The 21,491-nt window shown below is 40.3% G+C and overlaps 1 protein-coding gene across 2 annotated transcripts in view; it reads right to left on the bottom strand.

The window, feature by feature from the left end:
- Positions 1-321: 321 nt before the first annotated feature.
- Positions 322-21,491, bottom strand: part of LOC113923367 (cytochrome P450 2C41) — a 33,398-nt gene continuing 12,228 nt past the window's right edge. For both annotated transcript variants that reach the window (XM_027595941.1, XM_027595942.1), the window contains 4 exons: positions 10,027-10,168; positions 9,682-9,869; positions 2,964-3,105; positions 322-793 (listed from right to left, as the gene is read on the bottom strand). In XM_027595941.1, coding sequence (XP_027451742.1) covers positions 612-793; positions 2,964-3,105; positions 9,682-9,869; positions 10,027-10,168 — 654 coding nt within the window. In that variant the 3' untranslated portion in view covers positions 322-611. The remainder of the gene's footprint in view (positions 794-2,963; positions 3,106-9,681; positions 9,870-10,026; positions 10,169-21,491) is intronic.

Here is a 21,491-nt window from a genome sequence, read left to right as displayed (position 1 = left end):
TTCCATATCTTACCTGTATTATGCCAAAAAGGAAAGTCTAAGAACTGACTCAGCAAATAATAAGGCTTTCCATTTACAACATGCAGAGGACAAATGACTGTGTGTTAGTGTATACTAATCATTTGGTTTGGTTTCACGGTGATAACATGGTAATAGCTCAATCTTAGATAAGTATATGTAGTGGCAAATACAAGTGTCATAGAGTATAAACAACAGCACAGCATGTGTACAATGAAATTCTGGAAACTTCCCTCTTTTTTTTTTTTAAAGATTTTATTTATTTGAGAGAGTGAGCGAACGAGAGAGCGAGCACAAGCCGGAGAGGAGCAGAGGGAGAGGGAGAAGCAGACTCCCCACTGAGTGGGGCTCGGTCACAGGACTCCAGGATCGTGACCTGAACTGAAGGCAGACATCTAACCAACAGAGCCACCCAGGCACCCTGGAAACTTTCCTTTAATGGAGGTGGGATGTTCACTGGGTATGGAGAGAATGGGGAAATAGGAGATGAGGTCAGAGAGTGCATCCCCAGCAGTGAGAAGGAGGTGAATGATGCCCAGAGGAGGAGGAGCTACAGACGCCAGCACAGGGGCAGGCAGATGGTCTGCCCTTCCTCACATGGGAATGAAGCAGAGCTGGTAGGGGGGTGGGTTATGGCCAAACCCACTGGTAATTGGGGTGGTATCAATGTCCTTTGGGTCGACCAGAGATTTCAGGGTAAATTTCTGTAAAATGGTGGTCAGGAATAAAAACAGCTCCATTCGGGCCAGTCCTTCTCCCACACATTGTCGTTTTCCTGAAAATAACAAACACAAGGGATCTGTTCCTTGAACACTATGTTTCAAACTGCAACAAGAAGTATGTCAAAATAAGTGTCTGATGAATGACTGAACTGATGGAGAGCCGGAAGGAAGGTTAGAGAGGCAGATGGATAGAAGGGTGGAAATGCTTGCTATTCACCTAGTGTCTTGACAGGAACCCTTCATTCAACAAATATCTATTGAGTATCAGGCCTACATCAAGCATTCATTATGTATTTCCACATTACAACTGTTCTCTTCACATTTCCAGTTTCCATACATCTTTGTAGAAACACACGCACTTGTCCAAGTGTTTTGGAGGGAGAAGGACTAAGAGAAGGGAACTCATATATCTATGTCGAAGATTTTTTTTCCTTCATGTGATTTCAAAAGCACATGTCTAAATGTGTCACTCTCTCACTTTAAAATATTCAGTGTGTCCCTGATCTGTCTTATGAGGTGAGGTCAAGTGGGTTGAACTGGCCCTCCACATTCTGTACCCAGTCTGACTTTCCCTATCCCTCCTTCCATTCTCCATACCCTCTACTCTCAGGTTCTAGCCATACCCAATCTTCATCAATCTCCAACACACCATGACATTTCCAGCTTTATCTCATGCTGCTTCCTTTGGTTAAGGTGCACTCCTCTTACACTTCTTTCAGGACCTAAGTCTCATGTCTTTTCCTCTCCATAATCCCTATGATCCCCTCTGGCAGTAGAGTCTTGCCTTCTCTGGGTTTCCTCAGCATCTTGTTCACTCTTCAGTTAAAGCATAGATGCTCACCTTGAATCATAGTTTTCTGTTTCTTCCTTTTACTACCATGCCAAAATGTGCATCCCTTGTAGGGAAGGCTCAGGCCTTGACATCTGGGTATGTACAGTGCAAGACCCAAAGCAGGCATCAAAAGCCATCAGATAAATGAAGAGGACTCCAGCACCAGAGACTCAGCACACACTACAGATGTGGAGACGCAACATCCAGGACACATGATCGGTGCCTTGGAACCACTGCAGGGCATCTGACACTTTCCCAAGGTTTCCTTGATGCCATGGTTAGTTGGCAGATTCCAACCTCCTCCATCTAGAGCAACGTCCTGCTCCTATGGCCCACTTTGTAAAAGTCTTCTCTTCTCCCCCCGCCCCCTGTCCCCGTGAGGCAGCTCAAATTCCCTTTCGGCTGTTGGAACGTTGCTTATTCCAGTATAAACTCCGCCTCCCTGTGGAGTATGAGTGAGCAGGAAGCAGGCAGCTTCCTCTTCTGGTCTCTTGAGCAGCCTGGGCTTTCCTCTCCCACAACGCTAGTCTAATGATCTGCTTACTAACCTGCTTCCCTAACTAGAGTGTTACCCCTTTGGTGTCTGTGCTGTGCTGGTGGATGCCTGTCATCCCAGAGCTCACTCTGGGGAGTGAGGGATGTCATATAGAAGGTAACTTTTTTTTTAAAGATTGTATTTATTTATTTGAGAGAGAGTACGAGTGGAAGGCAGGGGAGGGCAGAGGGACAAGCAGGTTCCCACTGAGCAGGGAGCTTGAGGCAAGGCTTAATACCAGGACCCTTAGATCATGACCTGAGCCAAAGTCAGACACCTAACCGACTGAGCCACCCAGGCACCCCACAGAGAAGACATTTAAGCCCCGCAACAGGATCCCTGCCCGGTGGGAATCTGCTTGTCCCTTTGCCTGCCCCCCACCCCCTGACCCCCATCCCCCACCCCGCTCAGCAGGGAGCCTGCTTCTCCTTCTCCCTCTGCCACTCCCCTTGCTTGTGCCTCTCTCTCTCTCTCAAATAAATAATTTTTTAAAAAAGATACTTAACTCAAGGTTGAAGAGTTATATACCTTTCTCATGGCCAGTGAGTAAAGTCTAAATGAGTTTCATCTGCTGCTAAGAGAAGCTCTTGGTAGCTCAGGGATATATCTAGAGGCAGAATTCAATGAACCTATTCTCTAACTTTCTCACTTTGGAAGAACTGGGTCACCCAGCCAAAGTTCCAATAATGACGATGCATGCTGAGTGGGGGAAAGTGCATGGGCATTAGGAGTGATGCTTTTGGTCATGGACAAAGAACAATTCTACCCACCCCAGAGCAGGCACCATGTAAGTTTCAACTGATCCCCCCAAAATATTTTGTCCCCTTCAGCACCTAAGGAATTTAATTTTTATTACCTGCTGAGAAAGCCATGAAGTGGTCACTCTTCTTAAAGTTACCGCTATCATCCAGGAAGTGGGCAGGGTCAAATATCTCTGGGTTGGGGTATTCTTGGTCATCATGGAGCACAGAAGTCAGTGATATTAATATGGTTGTGCCCTGGAATGAACAGATGAAGATAAACTGGGTTATAAAGAAGTTGTAGAGCTGGAAGAAATGTGGCAAATCACTTAGTTCATCTTTTGATCTTTATGTGAGGAATCCCTTCCAAAGAAGGGCAGTGGCATTTCCAGCCAGATAGACCAAGTAATAAACAGGGGTGAGATTAAGGCCAGTGCTAGTCAGGATGCTAACACGGCTTCCAATACGGTCTGAATCCCCTCCACTGATCACAATGTTTGGACACTTGTATCTGTCTCACTCCCAGCTCTATTTCATCACTTCGGTTTTCATACATCTCACGTGGATTATGGTTTAAAATGGAAGCATCTAGGGGTGCCTGGGTAGCTCAGTCAGTTGAGTGTCCCACTCTTAGTTTCGGCTTAAGTTGTGATCTCAGGGTGGTAAGATGGAGCCCCATTTCGGGCTCCACAGAGTCTGCTTGGGACCCTCTCTCTCCCTCTTCCTCTCCCTTTGCTCTTCCTCCTGCTCGTGCTCTCTCTGTCAAATAAATAAAATCTTATAAATAGATAAATAAATAAATAAATAAACAAACAAATAAAATGGAAGCCTCTGTTGGCTCTTGAAAAGTCAGGAGTATTTGGAATCTGTTCCTAGAGCTTTTAAAAACAGAGGTTTGATCTGGTTTGAAATGACCCTGGTGGAGCACCCGGCTGGCTCAGTCAGTAGAACATGAGACTTTTGATCTTGAAGTTGTGCATTCACACCCCATACTGGGCATAGAGGTTACCTAAAAAAATGACTGGCAAATCTATGCAGACAGAAACAGATTAGTGGTTGTCAGGGGCTGGAGGGAGGGAGAGAGAAAGGGAGGAAGGAGTGGGGAATGACTGCTTGATGGGTAAGGGATCTCCTTTTGGACTGATGAAAATGTTCTGGAACTAGACAGCATCTATGGCTGCACAACAGTGACTGTACTAAGCTTCATTGAACTGTGCACTTAAAATACCTAAATGGTAACTTTTAGGTTCTGTATATTTTACCACAGTAAAAAAGGAAAATTTGGGGCACCTGAGTGGCTCAGTTTGGTTAAGTGACTGCCTTTGGCTCAGGTCATGATCCCAGAGTTCCAGGGTCAAGTCCCACACCAGGCTCCCCACTCAGCGGGGAGTCTGCTTCTCCTTCTGACCCTCTCCCTTCTCATGCTCTCACTCTCTCTCTCTCTCTCTCTCAAATAAATAAAATCTTAAATAAAAAAAAGAAAATTTGCTCAAGAGAAAAAAATGACTTCTTAGATAATATGACAAATACACTAACAAGTAATGAGTATTTATCTTTGGGATGCAATTTGTTTCTCTTAATTTACAAAAGGGGTGGCACCTGGGTGGCTTGGTTAGTTGGATGTCCAAATTTGGTTTCACCTTGGGTCATGATCTCAGGGTCGTGGGATCGAGCACCATGTTGGGTACCATGCTCAGCATGGAGTCTGCTTGTCCCTCTCCCTTTGATCCTCCCCCCACTTGCACACTCTCTCTCACTCTCTCTCAAATAATTTCTTTTAGTGGGGGGGCAGGCACCGGGTAGCTCAGTCAGTTAAGCATCTGACTCTTGATTTAGGCACAGGTCATGATCTCAGGGTGGTGAGATTGAGCCCTATATTGGGCTCCACTCTCAGCAGGAAGTCTGCTTGAGATTCTCTCTCTCTCCTCTCCCCTCTCCCCACTCATCTTCTGTCTCTCTAAAATAAATAAATAAATAACATCTTTACAAAAATAAAAATGTGGGGGAACTCTTTGTTATAGATGAATCCTAGCTATACATAGATACACACACACACACACACACACACACAAACATGCCCCAATAATAAAATTTAAAAACTTGTCATTTTTATCAAGTAAAGATCATTAATTAGTGCTAAAACTGTTGGATCAATGATTTGGGAAACAGGATTTTTACAAGGTCTTAAAGTACCATGCCACAGATTTTTTTTATTAATTACCTATGAAAAATAGAACCCCAACAACAGAGAATTAGGGCAGATATCTCCTTCATAAGTGAGTACCTTAGCATCACCAATAATGGTACAAATTGATATTATACGTCTCCAGCCAAAATGTGATGTAGTGGGACATACACAACATCACCTATGTAATTTTTTTCCCCAAAACACAGAACTGAAATCTAATCTCAAAAACAAAAACAAAAACCACACCAAACCAGACTGAGGAATATTCTACATAACAACTGTCCTGGACTCTTCAAAACTGTCAGTGTATTGAAATGAAACAAATAAAGGAAACGTAACTGTTCTTTATAAAAAGGGCCTAAAGGGACAGATAATAAAATTATATACTTATTCCTTGATTAGCTACTAGATGCCCCCTCAAAAAAAGCTATAAAAGAGTATCTTAGGATACATGAAAAAATGTAATTACAGGCTATATGTTAGATAAAATTATTGTATAGATGATAATTCCTTGAGTGTGAATGCTGTTATTGCTGTGCAGAAAGCCCTCATTCCTAGAAGACACATACTGAAGTATTTAGGAGTGAGGTAGATTGATGGACATAGGGAGATATGCACTTAGTATATAGATGTATACACATTTTCATATATATTATTTATATATACATAAAACATTACATAGTCATTGTGTGTGTGTGTTTAAAGACTATTTAGATTTTTTACTTTTTTAAATTAAAAATTGGAAGGAAAATCCATCCTCTAAGTTTATCATATTTAAGGTCTATAATTTTGTTTTCAAAATTGCCTTATATATTTTAAGACAAGTAGTATGTGAAAATGTTACTTTAAGATTCAAAAAGCTAGTATATTTTCAAGAAGTGATGCTGGGACAAGCGGATGTCCATAACAAAAAAAAGTACAATTCCTACTTCACACTATAAGTAAAAATGAACTTTAAATGGGTCACAGACCTAAATAGAAAAGCTAAGAGTGTAAGACTTGTAGAAGGAAACATAAGGGCAAATATTTGGGAACTTGTGTTGGCAACAAATTTTTCAGATAGGACACAAAAGCACAAGTCAAAAGAGAAAAAAATTGATAAATTGGACTCCATCAAAATTCAAAACTTCTGCTCTTTGAAAGACATTCTTTGAAAACTAAAGAAAGGGAAGAAAAAAAACACCCCAACAGATTGAGAGTGAATGTTAGCAACACCTACACGTGATACAAGACTTGCATGCAAAATATATAAAGGATTGCAATAATTAAATAAGGCAAATGACCCAATAAAAAATAGGAATAATAATTCCAGCAAACACTACAAAAGAATATATATGAGTAGTCAATCAGCACATGAAAAGAAGCGAAACATCATTATCCATCCAGAAAAGAGAAGTAAAACAAAATGTGGTATCACTACACAACCCCTTCTAGTAACTAAAATTTAAAAAGACCAACCAGGGAAAGTGGTGGAGGGGGCCTAGAACAACTGGAACTCTCATACATTGCTAGTGGGAAAGTAAAATGTCACAGCCACATTTAGAAAACAGTTTGACGGTTTTTTTTTTATAAACAGTTAAGCAAAGTCCCCCTCCTAAGCATTGACCCAAAAGAAAACAAAATTTATGTCCACACTAAAATCTGTATGCAAATGTTCATAGCACCTTTATTCAAATGGCCCAAAACTGGAAACAACCCAAATATCCATCCATCAGTGAATAGATAAACAATTTGTGGCACTCGATATGATGAAAACTACTCATCAAAACAAGCAACAAACTAATGGTACATGTGATAACAAAGATAAATCTCAAACACATTCCGTCACATAAAAAAGACGTTATATTGATTACAAAGGCTTATATTGATTACAAATTATACTACTTTTATGTCACATTCCATTATGTTGCATTCTTTAAAAGGCAATACCATAGAACCAAAAGTACATCACTGGTTACCAAGGGTTGAAACTGGGGGAGGTGGATTGACTGTAAAAGGAGAATGAGGGAAATTTTTGAGATGATAGAAATGTTTCATATCTTAGTTGTAGTGCTAGTTACATGACATCACATATTGATCAAAACTTACTAGACTTTACCCTTAAAAATATGAATTTTATTTGGTATAACTTATTGTTTCTGTATATTGTCTCTGTTCCTTTCTGGCCTGTTACTTTTGGGCTCTATCTTTGTGTAAAGGATCCCTTTTAACATTTAATATTTCTTGCAGGCCTGGTTTAGTGCTCACAAATTCTTTTAGTTTCTGTTTGTCCTGGAAGGTTTTTATCACTCCTTCTATTTTGAATGACAGCCTAACTGGATAAAATATTCTTGGCTGCATATTTTTCTAATTTAGCACCCCGAATATATCATGCCAGTCCTTTCTGGCCTGCCAGGTCTCTGTGGAGAGGTCTGCTGTCAGTCTAATGTTTCTACCCTTGTAGACCTCTTGTCCCGAGCTGCTTTCAGGATTTACTCTTTGTCTCTGAGATTTGCAAGTTTCACTATCATATGCAGGATGTTGACCTATTTCTGTTGATTTTGAGGGGGCTTCTCTGTGCCTCCTGGACTTGAATGCCTGTTTCCTTCCCCAGATTAGGGAAGTTCTCCACTCTAATTTGCTCCAATATATCTTCTGCCCCTCTCTCTCTCTTTCTCTCTCCCCCTTTCCTCTTCTTCTGGGATCCCAATTATTCTAATATTGTTTCGCTTTATGGTATCACTTCACTTGAATTCTCCCCTCGTGATCCAGTAGTTGTTTATCTCTCTTTTTCTCAGCTTCTTTATTTGCCATCATTTGGTCTTCTATGTCACTAATTCTCTCTTCTGCTTCATTTATCCTAGCAGTTAGAGCCTCCATTTTTTATTACATCTCATTAATAGCCTATTTGATTTCAACTTGATTAGATTTTAGTTCTTTTCTTTCTCTAGAAAGGGCTTCTCTACTGTCTTCTATGCTTTTTTCAAGCCCTGCTAGTATCTTTAAATTGCCATTCTGAACTCTGGTTCTGACATCTTACTTATGACCATACTGAGTAGGTCCCTGGCAGTCAGTACTGCCTCTTGTTCTCTTCTTTGACGTGAGGTTTTCTGTCTTGTCATTCTTGCAGAAAGTGGTCGCTTTTCTATTTGTAGAGTTGTACCTATTCTTTTGGGTCTCCGGTTGAGTTCGCAGGTGTTCAGAATGATTTTATAGCTATCTAGCTGAATTCCTGGGACCAGACGAAACTAAGGTCTCCTACTCCTCTGCCATCTTGGACTATCTCTCTTCAAAGCTGTTTTTTCAATCATTTCAAAGTTATATGTAGGAGGACTATTTTAGCCTCTCCTTATTTTTCTACTTCAGCCCATAAAATATGAACATTCGTCTTCCTGAAAGATTAAGTACACAATCCTTCATCTGAAACCCCTGGGGCCTAATGCGTTTTCAAATTCAGAATTGTTTGACTCGTTAGAAAAATATTATGATGTATATACCATAAATTTTAAAATACTCCCAATAATGTGGTATCATATAATCAAACACATTGATACTATTTTTTTTTTTTTTTTTTTTAGATTTTAAGTAATCTCTACACCCAACGTGGGGCTTAAATTTACAAACCCAAGATCAAGAGTTGCAGCTCTACTGACTGAGCCAGCAGTTTGCCCTCACATTGATATTTCTTTAGTAAAACATGAATAGTCACACAAAGAGGCATCAATAAGGAATAAAAATAGGTTTATTTCAGTTTAAGTAAGGTTTTAGTCATCGAATGAAATTGCAGCAAACATATTTATTTTTATTTTCTAAATTTTTAGTATTGCAGAATTAAGGATGGTTTTAAGGTAAGGATTTAAGTATTAAAGAGAAAAACCTTAGATCAGTCCTATCCAATACAATGGCCTTGGGTGATCCACGGTTACTTAGATTGAAATTAAAGCTAATTGTAAGTATATAAAATTTAAAGTTTAAATATTAATTATTAAAACAAAAATTAAACCAGATCACAGAACTGTGTACGTGGAAATTATAAACCCATAAATTATTAACAATGATAAGTGAATTTGTAAATGTTGCTAGATATAAAGTCATCAAAATAAAAAAAAATCAATTATATTTCCATATACCAAAAAAGTAAAAAGGCATTTAAAAAAATTATACAATTTATAATAACATAAAAAATATCATTTATCTAGGAAAAACCTAAAAGATGTACAAGCCGCTGCACTGAAAACAATATTGAAAAAATTAAAGAAAGCCCAAATAAATTGGGGGAATATACCATATCCGTGAATTGAAAGATTCAACATTCCAACGTGTCAATTCTTTTCAAATTAATTTACTATCACCCTGATAAAAACCATTGCCAAGTGCTTTGGATAACTGACAAATTGATACTAAAATTTATTTGGAAATGTAAATAGCTAAGCGAAGCCAAAACAATATTAAAGAAATAGAACAAATCTGGAAGATTTACACAGCCTGATATCAAAACCTATCATAAAAATGTATAGCCTCAAACTGGAAACAGCACAAAATCCATCAAGCTGCCACATGTATGATTTTTGCATTCTCTCATCCATATTGGTAGAGGATTGAAACCATACTGTGAATATGAGAACTTAAAGAGCACCGAAGTTAGGTGTAGGAGAAACACATCTTACCTTGGGGATGACATAGTTTCTGAATTTAATGTCACGGGTCACTGCATGAGGCAGGCTGTTTGGAACAAGGTCAATGTATCTCTGGATCTCATGTAATACTGCATTCGTGTAGGGCATGCGGTTCCTGTCCCGCATGCAAGGGGTCTGGTGTCTGCCAATTACATGGTCAATCTCTTCCTGGACTTTAGCTGATAAAACACAAATGAGACTGATGAAAAAAGAAACAAATGCATATACATTTACATGCCAATTCAGGTTATATGAACACTTTGAAGGTGTTCCAACATCATTATAAACATCAGTTATATGTCCAGAAGTATACCCTGCCCTCCATGCTGGCCATACCTGTGATTTTTGGGTGCTTCAGCAGGAGCAGGAGACCATATCGTAGGGTGGTGCTTGTTGTCCCTGTCCCAGCTGCAAACAAATCAGCTGCAGTATTTGTCAAGTTCTCAGAAGTAAACTCCAACTGCTCATTGTATTTTTCCTAGGAATTATTTGATGCAATTATTTGCTGCTTTGCCAACATATGTAATTACAATAAATCTAAAATAACACATTGTTATAAAGGTAATCAAACTGAGAAACTGGAGAGTGTCGTGTTAAAATAACAACAACTGTACGGTATGGCAAACTGTATGGATTAGTTGACCCAATATTCATTTCCTATTCCCTTACCCATTGCTTGCCTACAAATTCCATTTCCTACCCTCTTTTGCACCTACACTGGCCAACAACTGATTTCTTACCAATGGCCTATTTTTTCCCTAAAGATTTTAATCTATTTATTTGAGAGAGAGCATGAGAGAGCGAGCACATGAGTTGGGGGAGGGGAGAGGGAGAAGCAGACTCCCCACTGAGCAGGGAGTCCGATGTGGGGTTCGATCCCAGGACCCTGGGATAATGACCGGTGCTGAAGGCAGCTGCTTAACCAACTAAGCCACCTAAGCGTCCCCAATGGCCTACTGATGTCACTTTCTTTCCTTCTGCTTACTACATGTCTACACAGATATGTTGATGGAAGCACTGTAGACATCATCTTGAAACATGATGAACATGAAGCCTACACAGTAATAATGCTAAAGAAAAATGGAAGGCACCCGAGTCCATGATACTTCAGGGCTACTGTACAAGTCCTGGACTGCCGGCCCAACATGAGATTCTCTGTACCTGAGATAAATAAACCCACTATTTCTTTAAAACATTGTTAACTGGGTTTTCTCTTGTTGGTAGGCAAACCAATCCTAACTGATAGAAATGAGTAAATTAGGGCTGTATCTTAAAAAATGGTATAAGCCAGGATCAAGAGTTTGCAATTCTCTTCTTCTGTTACAGAATTTATGTGGATTCTATATTCCCTAAAAACTCATTATGAAGTTGAAAATGTGCAAAAGCTAACATGGCAGCACATCCTAGAACAGATTGTAGTGAGAATGGATTTACAAAGACAAAAGGGGGCCAGCCGCTATGGTATTCTAGATGTAAGGCGGGAAGCAGTTTGGTCTAGGAAACAAGTGCAGGAATTAATGCAGACACACAAAGAGAAGAAATATTACAGACATGAAGACAGAAAGTTTGGGCATTAACTGCCCATAAGGGATGAAGGAGACTGTAGGAGTAAGGCAAATGCTGAGAATAAGAGACTGACTGAATAGAGATCTCATAAATTTTACGTGGGGAGAATAAAAGCACCTCACAAGGGCAACTAACTTAAGTTGGTTTAAGATAAGGGTGACACAAAATTGAAAACAATGGGGTCACTTGAAATACTGACTATGCAGGTCACTAAAATACAAAACAAAAACAAAAACAAAAAAACCTTCCTATCCAGTCCTCTAGGCCAACATTAGTTTAATAAGGTTCTTACAATCCCCAAGTGACCTGTGGCATGCCTAACATATCATCAACTCCATTAAGACAGGCTTAATCTCAGTAGCTGTACTTGCTAGACCCACTGGTAACATCAACGTCACACACTTTTCTAACCTTTCCAACCCAAAATTACTCTAAGGCCAGGAAAAAGAGTAGGGCACTTATAAACCATTATTAGCATTTCTATCTGTTGAAGTGAATTTGAAGAATCAGTGCTTACATACACATAGCTCATCAATTTTAGCCAATTTTATGCCTAAGTTTTCTTCTAAGAGTTTTATATTTTTAGCTCTTACATTTAGGTCTTTGATCCACCACACTTCCTCCCAAGGTTAAATATAAAATTATCATATGACCCAGCAATTCTACCAACAGGTATACACCCAAGAGAAATTAAAACATAGGTATACACAAGGGGCGCCTGGGTGGCTCAGTCGTTAAGCATCTGCCTTTGGCTCAGGTCATGATCCCAGGGTCCTGGGATCGAGCCCCGCATCGGGCTCTCTGCTCAGGAGGGAGCCTGCTTCTCCCTCTCCCCCTGCTTGTGTTCCCTCTCTTGCTGTGTCTCTGTCAAATAAATAAATAAAATCTTTTAAAATAAATAAGTAAAACATAGGTATACACAAAAACTTGCACACAAATGTCCATAGATGCATTATTCATAAGAGCCAAAAAGCCAGGGGTGCCTGGGTGGCTCAGTGGGTTAAGCATCGTGGATTGAGCCCAGAATTGGGCTCTCTCAGTGGGGGAGCCTGCTTGTCCCTCTCCCTCTGCCTCACCCCCTGGATTTTGCTCTCTCAATCTGTCTCTCAAATAAATAAATAAAATCTTAAAAAAAAAAAAAAGAGCCAAAAAGCCAGAAACAATCAAAATGTCCATCAACCAAGGAGTGGATATATAAAATATGGTATATCTACTCTGGAATATCATTCAAGCACATAGAGGAATGAAATGAAAGAAGCTAGAACAAAAGACCACATACTGTATAATTCCATTAATATGAAACACCCAGAATAGCAAATCTATAGAGACAAAGTAGAGTAGTGATACCTGAAAGCTGGAGGGGTTTGGGGACAGTGGAGATGACTACTCAAGCTTATGGGGCTTCTTTTGAGGGTGATGAAAACGTTTGGTAATTGATTGTGGTGGTGGTCGCACAACTCTGTAAATACACAATTACTGAATTATACTTCAAATGTGGGAAGGGTGTGGCAAGTGAATTATACTCAGTGAACATATTAAAAACAAGAAAAAAAGGAATAACAAGCTAGAATCTAAATATTCTAATGAATTCCAGAGTAACAATGCAGTTTTTTTTTTTTTTTAAAGATTTTATTTATTTATTTGAGAGAGAGAGAATGAGAGATAGAGAGCACGAGAAGGAAGAGGGTCAGAGGGAGCAGACTTCCTGCTGAGCAGGGAGCCCGATGTGGGACTCGATCCCGGGACTCCAGGATCATGACCTGAGCCTAAGGCAGTCGCTTAACCAACTGAGCCACACAGGCGCCCCAACAATGCAGTTTTTAAATATAATATTAAGGAAATACTATTAATTGATATATGAGAGATGTCAGAGCCCAGGATCAGTGGAGAGGCTTCCTAGCATTAAGGAAATCCCTCAAAATATGTGCAAAATACAAAAACATTCATATAGGTGCATTCTTCTGGGAAGGTGTCCATACTTTGTGTGTGTTTCAATAAAACTTTATTTATAAAAACAGGTGACTTTTGCAAGTCTTTGATCTAAATAAAAGTGTGAGGGGAACAGAGTTGGCAAGCCACCATCATTTTTTAATATTACATAAAAACAACAAAAGAGGGTGCTCTATGAAGTTAGAAAAATATTCCTAAACCATGCAATTCCCTCTAAAATTTCCAGAAAACTAATTTCACATAAAAATAAACAGAAACTTAAGGTAAAAATCTCATAAAAGTTATTATAAAAAAAAAGAGGGGTGCCTGAATGGCTCAGTCAGTGAAAGCGACTGCCTTCAGCTCAGATCATGATGCCAGGCTCCTAGGATCAAGCCCACATTGGGCTCCCCGTTCAGTGGGGAGTCTGCTTCTCCCTCTGCCCCTCCTCCCAATCATGCTCTCTCTCTCTCTCTCAAATAAATACAATCTTTAAAAAAAAAAAAAAAGAGCAGAATAACATTTTGCCTACAAAACAGCTCAAATTGTAACCTACTATTTTATTTTTTAAGTAAACTCTACACCCAGAGGAGGAGCAAGATGGCGGAGGAGTAGGAGGCCTAAATTTCGTCTGGTCCCAGGAATTCAGCTAGCTAGCTATCAAACCATTCTGAACACCTACAAACTCAACAGGAGATTGAAGAAAAGAATAGCAGCAACTCTCCGAACAGAAAAGCGACCACTTTCTGGAAGGTAGGATGTGTGGAGAAGTGAATCCGAGGTGATATTCGGGAGGATAGACAGCGGGGGAAGGGGCCTCCATCGGCCGCTTCTGGCAAGTGATAGAGCCGCAGAGCACAAAATTGGAACTTTTAGAAGTCGGCTCCGCTGAGGGACGTCGCTCCAGTGGCTAAGTGGGGGGAGGAACCCTCGCGGGACAGTGTGGTCTCAGGACCCACAGGGTCACAGAAACACCGGGGGTGCCTGAGTGCAGCAGAGCTCCCAGGTATTGGAGTAGGGACGCCAGCTGCAGAGACAGAGCTGAGGAGTGGGCTCTCAGCTCGGGGTTGCCATAAACTGTGATCCCCAGCACAGTCGGGCCACTGTTCTTCCAGCTGGGACCCAACAAGCGGCAGATCCGGGGAGACCCCCTCTCCTCACCTGGGTGGAGTGGCGCGGGAGCACACCACAGGGATCTGCTGGGTTTGGAGACTCCACATGGGGTCGGGAGCCAGAGATAGAAACGTTCAGTCACAGGCCGGGTGAGCACGGAGTGCGGCCGGAGACCGGGGAGACAGAAGTGACTGACTGCTTTTCTCTGGGGGCGCACTGAGGAGTGGGGACCCGAGTTCTTGGCTCCTCTGGGGCCAGAGATTGGGAGGCCGCCATTTTCACTCTCGTCCTCCAAAGCTGTACCGAGAGCTTGCAGGGAACAAAAGCTCCCGAGAGCAAACCTGAGCAGATTACTTAGCCCACCCCCGGGCAAGGGCAGGGCAATTCTGCCTCCGGCAAAGACATTTGGGAACCATGGCAACAGGCCTCTCCCCCAGAAGATCAGCAAGAACAGCCAGCCAAGACCAAGTTTACCGATCAGTGAGAACTGCAAAACTCCAGGGCTAGGGGAATATAGCACATAGAATTCATGGCTTTTTCCCCATGATTCTTTAGTCTTTCAAAGTTAATTTTTTAAATTTTCTTTTTTTTTCTATTTTTTTAAAAAAATTTTTCTTCTTTCCTTTTTCAGCCAACATCTTATCTTACCAATTCCTTTTTTAAAATCTTTTTTAATTTTCATTTTTACAGTCATATTCTATCCCTTCATTGTATTTAACCTTATTTTTTGTGTGTATATATATATATAAAAGTTTTTCTTTCTTTAAAATTTTGGAAGGCAGTTTCTTCTAACAAAACAAAATACACCCAAAATCTAGTGGGTGGCTCTGTTCTATTCACCAACCTGATCATATTTTTTTTTTTTTTTCCTTTCTTTTCCCCCTGGTTTCAGGTCTGTTCTGCTTTGTTTAGTGTATATTTTTCTGGGGTCACTGTTACTCTTTTAGCATTTTGTTCTCTAATTCATCGATTTTTCTCTGGACAAAATGACAAAACAGAAAAACTCACCTCAAAAAAAAGAACAAGAGGCAGTACCGACTGCTAGGGACCTAATCAATACGGACATTAGTAAGATGTCAGAACTAGAGTTCAGAATGACAATTATAAAGATACTAGCTGGGCTTGAAAAAAGCATAGAAGATACTAAAGAATCCCTTTCTGGAGAAATAAAAGAACTAAAATCTAACCAAGTTGAATAATAAATGGAGGCTCCAGGGGTGCCTGGGTGGCTCAGATGGTTGAGCATCTGCCTTTGGCTTAGGTCATGATCTCCAGGTCCTGGGATCGAGCCCTGTGTTGGGCTCCCAGCTCAGTGGGGAGTCTGGTTCTCCCTCTCCCTTTGCCTCTCCCTCTCCCTTTGCCTCTCCCCTTGCTCATGCTCTCTTTCTCTGTATCTGTCTCAAATGAATAAATAAAATCTCAAAAAAAGAATTCGAGAGATAAGTGATACGATAAGACGAAACAACATTAGAATAATTGGGATCCCAGAAGAAGAAGAGAGAGAGAGAGGGGCAGAAGGTATATTGGAGCAAATTATAGCAGAGAACTTCCCTAATGTGAGGAAGGAAACAGGCATTAAAATCCAGGAGGCACAGGGAACCCCTCTCAAAATCAATAAAAATAGGTCAACACCCCGACATCTAATAGTAAAACTTACGAGTCTCAGAGACAAAGAGAAAATCCTGAAAGCAGCTCGGGAGAAGAGATATGTAACCTACAATGGTAGAAACATTAGATTGGCAACAGACCTATCCACAGAGACCTGGCAGGCCAGAAAGGACTGGCAAGATATCTTCAGAGCACTAAACGAGAAAAATATGCAGCCAAGAATACTATATCCAGCTAGGCTATCATTGAAAATAGAAGGAGAGATAAAAAGCTTCCAGAACAAACAAAAACTAAAGGAATTTGCAAACACGAAACCAGCCCTCCAAGAAATATTGAGAGGGGTCCTCTAAGCAAAGAGAGAACCTAAAAGCAGCAAAGAGCAGAAACGAACACAGACAACAGACAGTTAACAGTCACCTTACAGGTAATACAATGGCACTAAATTCATACCTTTCAATAGTTACCCTGAATGTAAATGGGCTAAATGCCCCAATCAAAAGACACAGGCTATCAGATTGGATTAAAAAACAAGACCCATCAATATGCTGTCTGCAAGAGACTCATTTTACACCCAAAGACACCCCCAGATTGAAAGTGAGGGGGTTGAAAACCATTTACCATGCTAATGGACACCAAAAGAAAGCTGGGGTGGCAATCCTTATATCAGACAAACTAGATTTTAAACCAAAGACTGTAATAAGAGATGAGGAAGGACACTATATCCTACTTAAAGGGTCTATCCAACAAGAAGATCTAACAATTGTAAATATCTATGCCCCGAACATGGGAGCAGCCAATTATATAAGGCAATTAATAACAAAAGCAAAGAAACACATTGACAACAATACAATAATAGTGGGGGACTTTAACACCCCCCTGACTGAAATGGACAGATCATCTAAGCAAAAGATCAACAAGGAAATAAAGACTTTAAATGACACACTGGACCAAATGGACTTCACAGACATATTCAGAACATTCCATCCCAAAGCAACGGAATACACATTCTTCTCTAGTGCCCATGGAACATTCTCCAGAATTGATCACATCCTAGGTCACAAATCAGGTCTCAATCGGTACCAAAAGATTGGGATCATTCCCTGCATATTTTCAGACCACAATGCTTTGAAACTAGAACTCAACCACAAGAGGAAAGTCGGAAAGAACTCAAATACATGGAGGCTAAAGAGCATCCTACTAAAGAATGAATGGGTCAACCAAGAAATTAAAGAAGAATTAAAAAAATTCATGGAAACCAATGAAAATGAAAACACAACTGTTCAAAATCTTTGGGATACAGCAAAGGCAGTCCTGAGAGGAAAGTATATAGCAATACAAGCCTTTCTCAAGAAACAAGAAAGGTCTCAAATACACAACCTAACCCTACACCTAAAGGAGCTGGAGAAAGAACAGCAAAGAAAGCCTAAACCCAGCAGGAGAAGAGAAATCATAAAGATCAGAGCAGAAATCAATGAACTAGAAACCAAAAGAACAGTAGAACAGATCAACGAAACTAGGAGCTGGTTCTTTGAAAGAATTAACAAGATTGATAAACCCCTGGCCAGACTGATCAAAAAGAAAAGAGAAATGACCCAAATCAACAAAATCATGAATGAAAGAGGAGAGATCACAAGCAACACCAAAGAAATACAAACAATTATAAGAACATATTATGAGCAACTCTATGCCAGCAAATTAGATAACCTGGAAGAAATGGGTGCATTCCTAGAGATGTATCAACTACCAAAATTGAACCAGGAAGAAATAGAAAACCTGAACAGACCTATAACCACTAAGGAAATTGAAACAGTCATCAAAAATCTCCCAAGAAACAAAAGCCCAGGGCCAGATGGCTTCCCAGGGGAATTCTATCAGACATTTCAAGAAGAATTAATACCTATTCTCCTGAAACTGTTCCAAAAAATAGAAATGGAAGGGAAACTTCCAAACTCATTTTATGAGGCCAGCATTACCTTGATCCCAAAACCAGACAAAGACCCCATCAAAAAAGAGAATTACAGACCAATATCCTTGATGAACATGGATGCAAAAATTCTCACCAAAATACTAGCCAATAGGATCCAACAGTACATTAAAAGGATTATTCACCACGACCAAGTGGGATTTATTCCTGGGCTGCAAGGCTGGTTCAACATCCGCAAATCAATCAACGTGATACAATACATTAACAAAAGAAAGAACAAGAATCATATGATCCTCTCAATAGATGCAGAAAAAGCATTTGACAAAGTACAACATCCTTTCTTGATCAAAACTCTTCAGAGTATAGGGAGAGAGGGTACATACCTCAATATCATAAAAGCCATCTATGAAAAACCTACAGCGAATATCATTCTCAATGGGGAAAGGCTGAGAGCTTTTCCCCTAAGGTCAGGAACGCGGCAGGGATGTCCACTCTCACCACTGCTATTCAACATAGTATTAGAAGTCCTAGCCACAGCAATCAGACAACAAAAAGAAATCAAAGGCATCCAAATTGGCAAAGAGGAAGTCAAACTCTCACTCTTTGCAGATGATATGATACTGTATGTGGAAAACCCAAAAGACTCCACCCCAAAACTGCTAGAACTCATACAGGAATTCAGTAAAGTAGCAGGATATAAAATCAATGCACAGAAATCAGTGGCATTCCTATACACCAACAACAAGACAGAAGAGAGACAAATCAAGGAGTCTATCCCATTTACAATTGCACCCAAAACCATTAGATACCTAGGAATAAATCTAACCAAAGAGGCAAAGGATCTGTACTCAGAAAACTATAAAATACTCAGGAAAGAAATTGAAGAAGACACAAAGAAATGGAAAAACGTTCCATGCTCATGGATTGGGAGAATCAACATTGTGAAGATGTCAATGCTACCTAGAGCAATCTACACATTCAATGCAATCCCCATCAAAATACCATCCACTTTTTTCAAAGAAATGGAACAAATAATCCTAAAATTTGTATGGAACCAGAAGAGACCCAGAATAGCCAGAGGAATACTGAAAAAGAAAAGCAAAGCTGGCGGCATCACAATTCCGGACTTCCAGCTCTATTACAAAGCTGTCATCATCAAGACAGTATGGTACTGGCACAAAAACAGACACATAGATCAATGGAACAGAATTGAGAGCCCAGAAATGGACCCTCAACTCTATGGTCAACTTATTTTTGACAAAGCAGGAAAGAATGTCCAATGGCAAAAAGACAGTCTCTTCAACAAATGGTGTTGGGAAAATTGGACAGCCACATGCAGAAGAATGAAACTGGACCATTTCCTTACACCACACACAAAAATAGACTCCAAATGGTTGAAAGACCTAAACGTGAGACAGGAGTCCATCCAAATCCTAAGGGAGAACACAGGTAGCAACCTTTTCGACCTTAGCCGCAGCAACTTCTTCCTAGAAACATCGCCAAAGGCACGGGAAGCCAGGGCAAAAATGAACTATTGGGATTTCATCAAGATAAAAAGCTTCTGCACAGCAAAAGAAACAGTCCACAAAACCAAAAGACAACCGACAGAATGGGAGAAAATATTTGCAAATGACATATCAGATAAAGGGCTAGTATCCAAAATCTATAAAGAACTTATCAAACTCAACACCCAAAGAACAAATAATCCAATCAAGAAATGGGCAGAACACATGAACAGACATTTCTCCAAAGAAGACATCCAAATGGCCAACAGGCACATGAAAAAGTGCTCAACATCGCTTGGCATCAGGGAAATCCAAATCAAAACCTCAATGAGATACCACCTCACACCCGTCAGAATGGCTAAAATTAACAAGTCAGGGAACGACAGATGTTGGCGGGGATGTGGAGAAAGGGGAACCCTCCTACACGGTTGGTGGGAATGCAAGCTGGTGCAACCCCTCTGGAAAACAGTATGGAGGTTCCTCAAACAGTTGAAATTAGAGCTACCGTTCGATCCAGCAATTGCACTACTGGGTATTTACCACAAAGATACAAATGTAGGGACCCGAAGGGGTACGTGTACCCCAATGTTTATAGCAGCAATGTCCACCATAGCCAAACTGTGGAAAGAGCCAAGATGCCCATCGACAGATGAATGGATAAAGAAGATGTGGTATATATACACAATGGAATATTATGCAGCCATCAAAAGGAATGAGATCTTGCCATTTGCAACGACGTGGATGGAACTGGAGGGGTGTTATGCTGAGTGAAATAAGTCAATCAGAGAAAGACATGTATCACATGACCTCACTGATATGAGGAATTCTTAATCTCAGAAAGAAACTGAGTGTTACTGGAGTGGTTGGGGGTGGGAGGGATGGGGTGGCTGGGTGATAGATATTGGGGAGGGTATGTGCTACGGTGAGCGCTGTGAATTGTGCAAGACTGTTGAATCACAGATCTGTACTTCTGAAACAAATAATGCAACATATTTTAAGAAAAAAGAAAAAGAAGAAGATAACAGGAGAGGAAGAAAAGGGGAGTATGTCAGAGGGGGAGACGAACCATGAGAGATGATGGACTCTGAAAAACAAACTGAGGGTTCTAGAGGGGAGGGGGGTAGGGGGATGGGTTAGCCTGGTGATGGGTATTGAGGAGGGCACGTTCTGCATGGAGCACTGGGTGTTATGAACAAACAATGAATCATGGAACACTGCACCAAAAACTAATGATGTAATATATGGTGATTAACATAACAATAAAAAATTTTTAAAAAATCTCAAAAAAAAATGGAGGCTCTAACTGCTAGGATGAATGAAGCAGAAGAGAGAATTAGTGATATAGAAGACCAAATGATGGAGAATAAAGAAACTGAGAAAAAGAGAGATAAACAACTACTGGATCATGAGGGGAGAATTCGAGAGATAAGTGATACCATAATAGAAAGAATATTAGAATAATTGGGATCCCAGAAGAAGAAAGAGAGAGAGGAGCAGAAAGTATATTGGAGCAAATTATAGTGAAGAACTTCCCCAATTTGGGGAAGGTAATAGGCATTCAAGTCCAGGAGGCACAGAGAACCCCCCTCAAAATCAATAAAAATAGGTCAACACCCCGACATCTAACAGTAAAACTTACAAGTCTCATAGACAAATAGAAAATTCTGAAAGCAGCTCGGGACATGAGGTCTATAAACTACAATGGTAGAAACATTAAATTGGCAGCAGACCTCTCCACAGAGACCTGGCAGGCCAGAAAGGACTGGCATGATCTATTCAGGGTGCTAAATGAGAAAAATATGCAGCCAAAAATACTTCATCCAGACAAGATGTCATTCATGATAACAAACTTCCAGGAGAAAGAAACTAAAAGAATTTGTGATCACCAAACCAGCCCTACAAGAAATATTAAAAGGGGTCCTCTAAGCAAAGAGAGAGCCCAAAAGTAACATAGCCCAGAAAGGAACAGAGACAATATACAGAAACAGTCACTTTACAGGCAATACAATGGCACTAAATCCATATATTTCAATAGTCACTCTGAATGTAAATGGGCTAAATGACCCAACCAAAAGACACAGGGTATCAGATTGGATAAAAAAGCAAGACCCATTGATATGCTGTCTGCAAGAGACTCATTTTAGACCTAAAGACAC

This window comes from Zalophus californianus, chromosome 15, assembly GCF_009762305.2.
Source record: "Zalophus californianus isolate mZalCal1 chromosome 15, mZalCal1.pri.v2, whole genome shotgun sequence".
Classification (NCBI taxonomy): domain Eukaryota; kingdom Metazoa; phylum Chordata; class Mammalia; order Carnivora; family Otariidae; genus Zalophus; species Zalophus californianus.
This window is presented reverse-complemented; position numbering and strand designations above follow the sequence as displayed.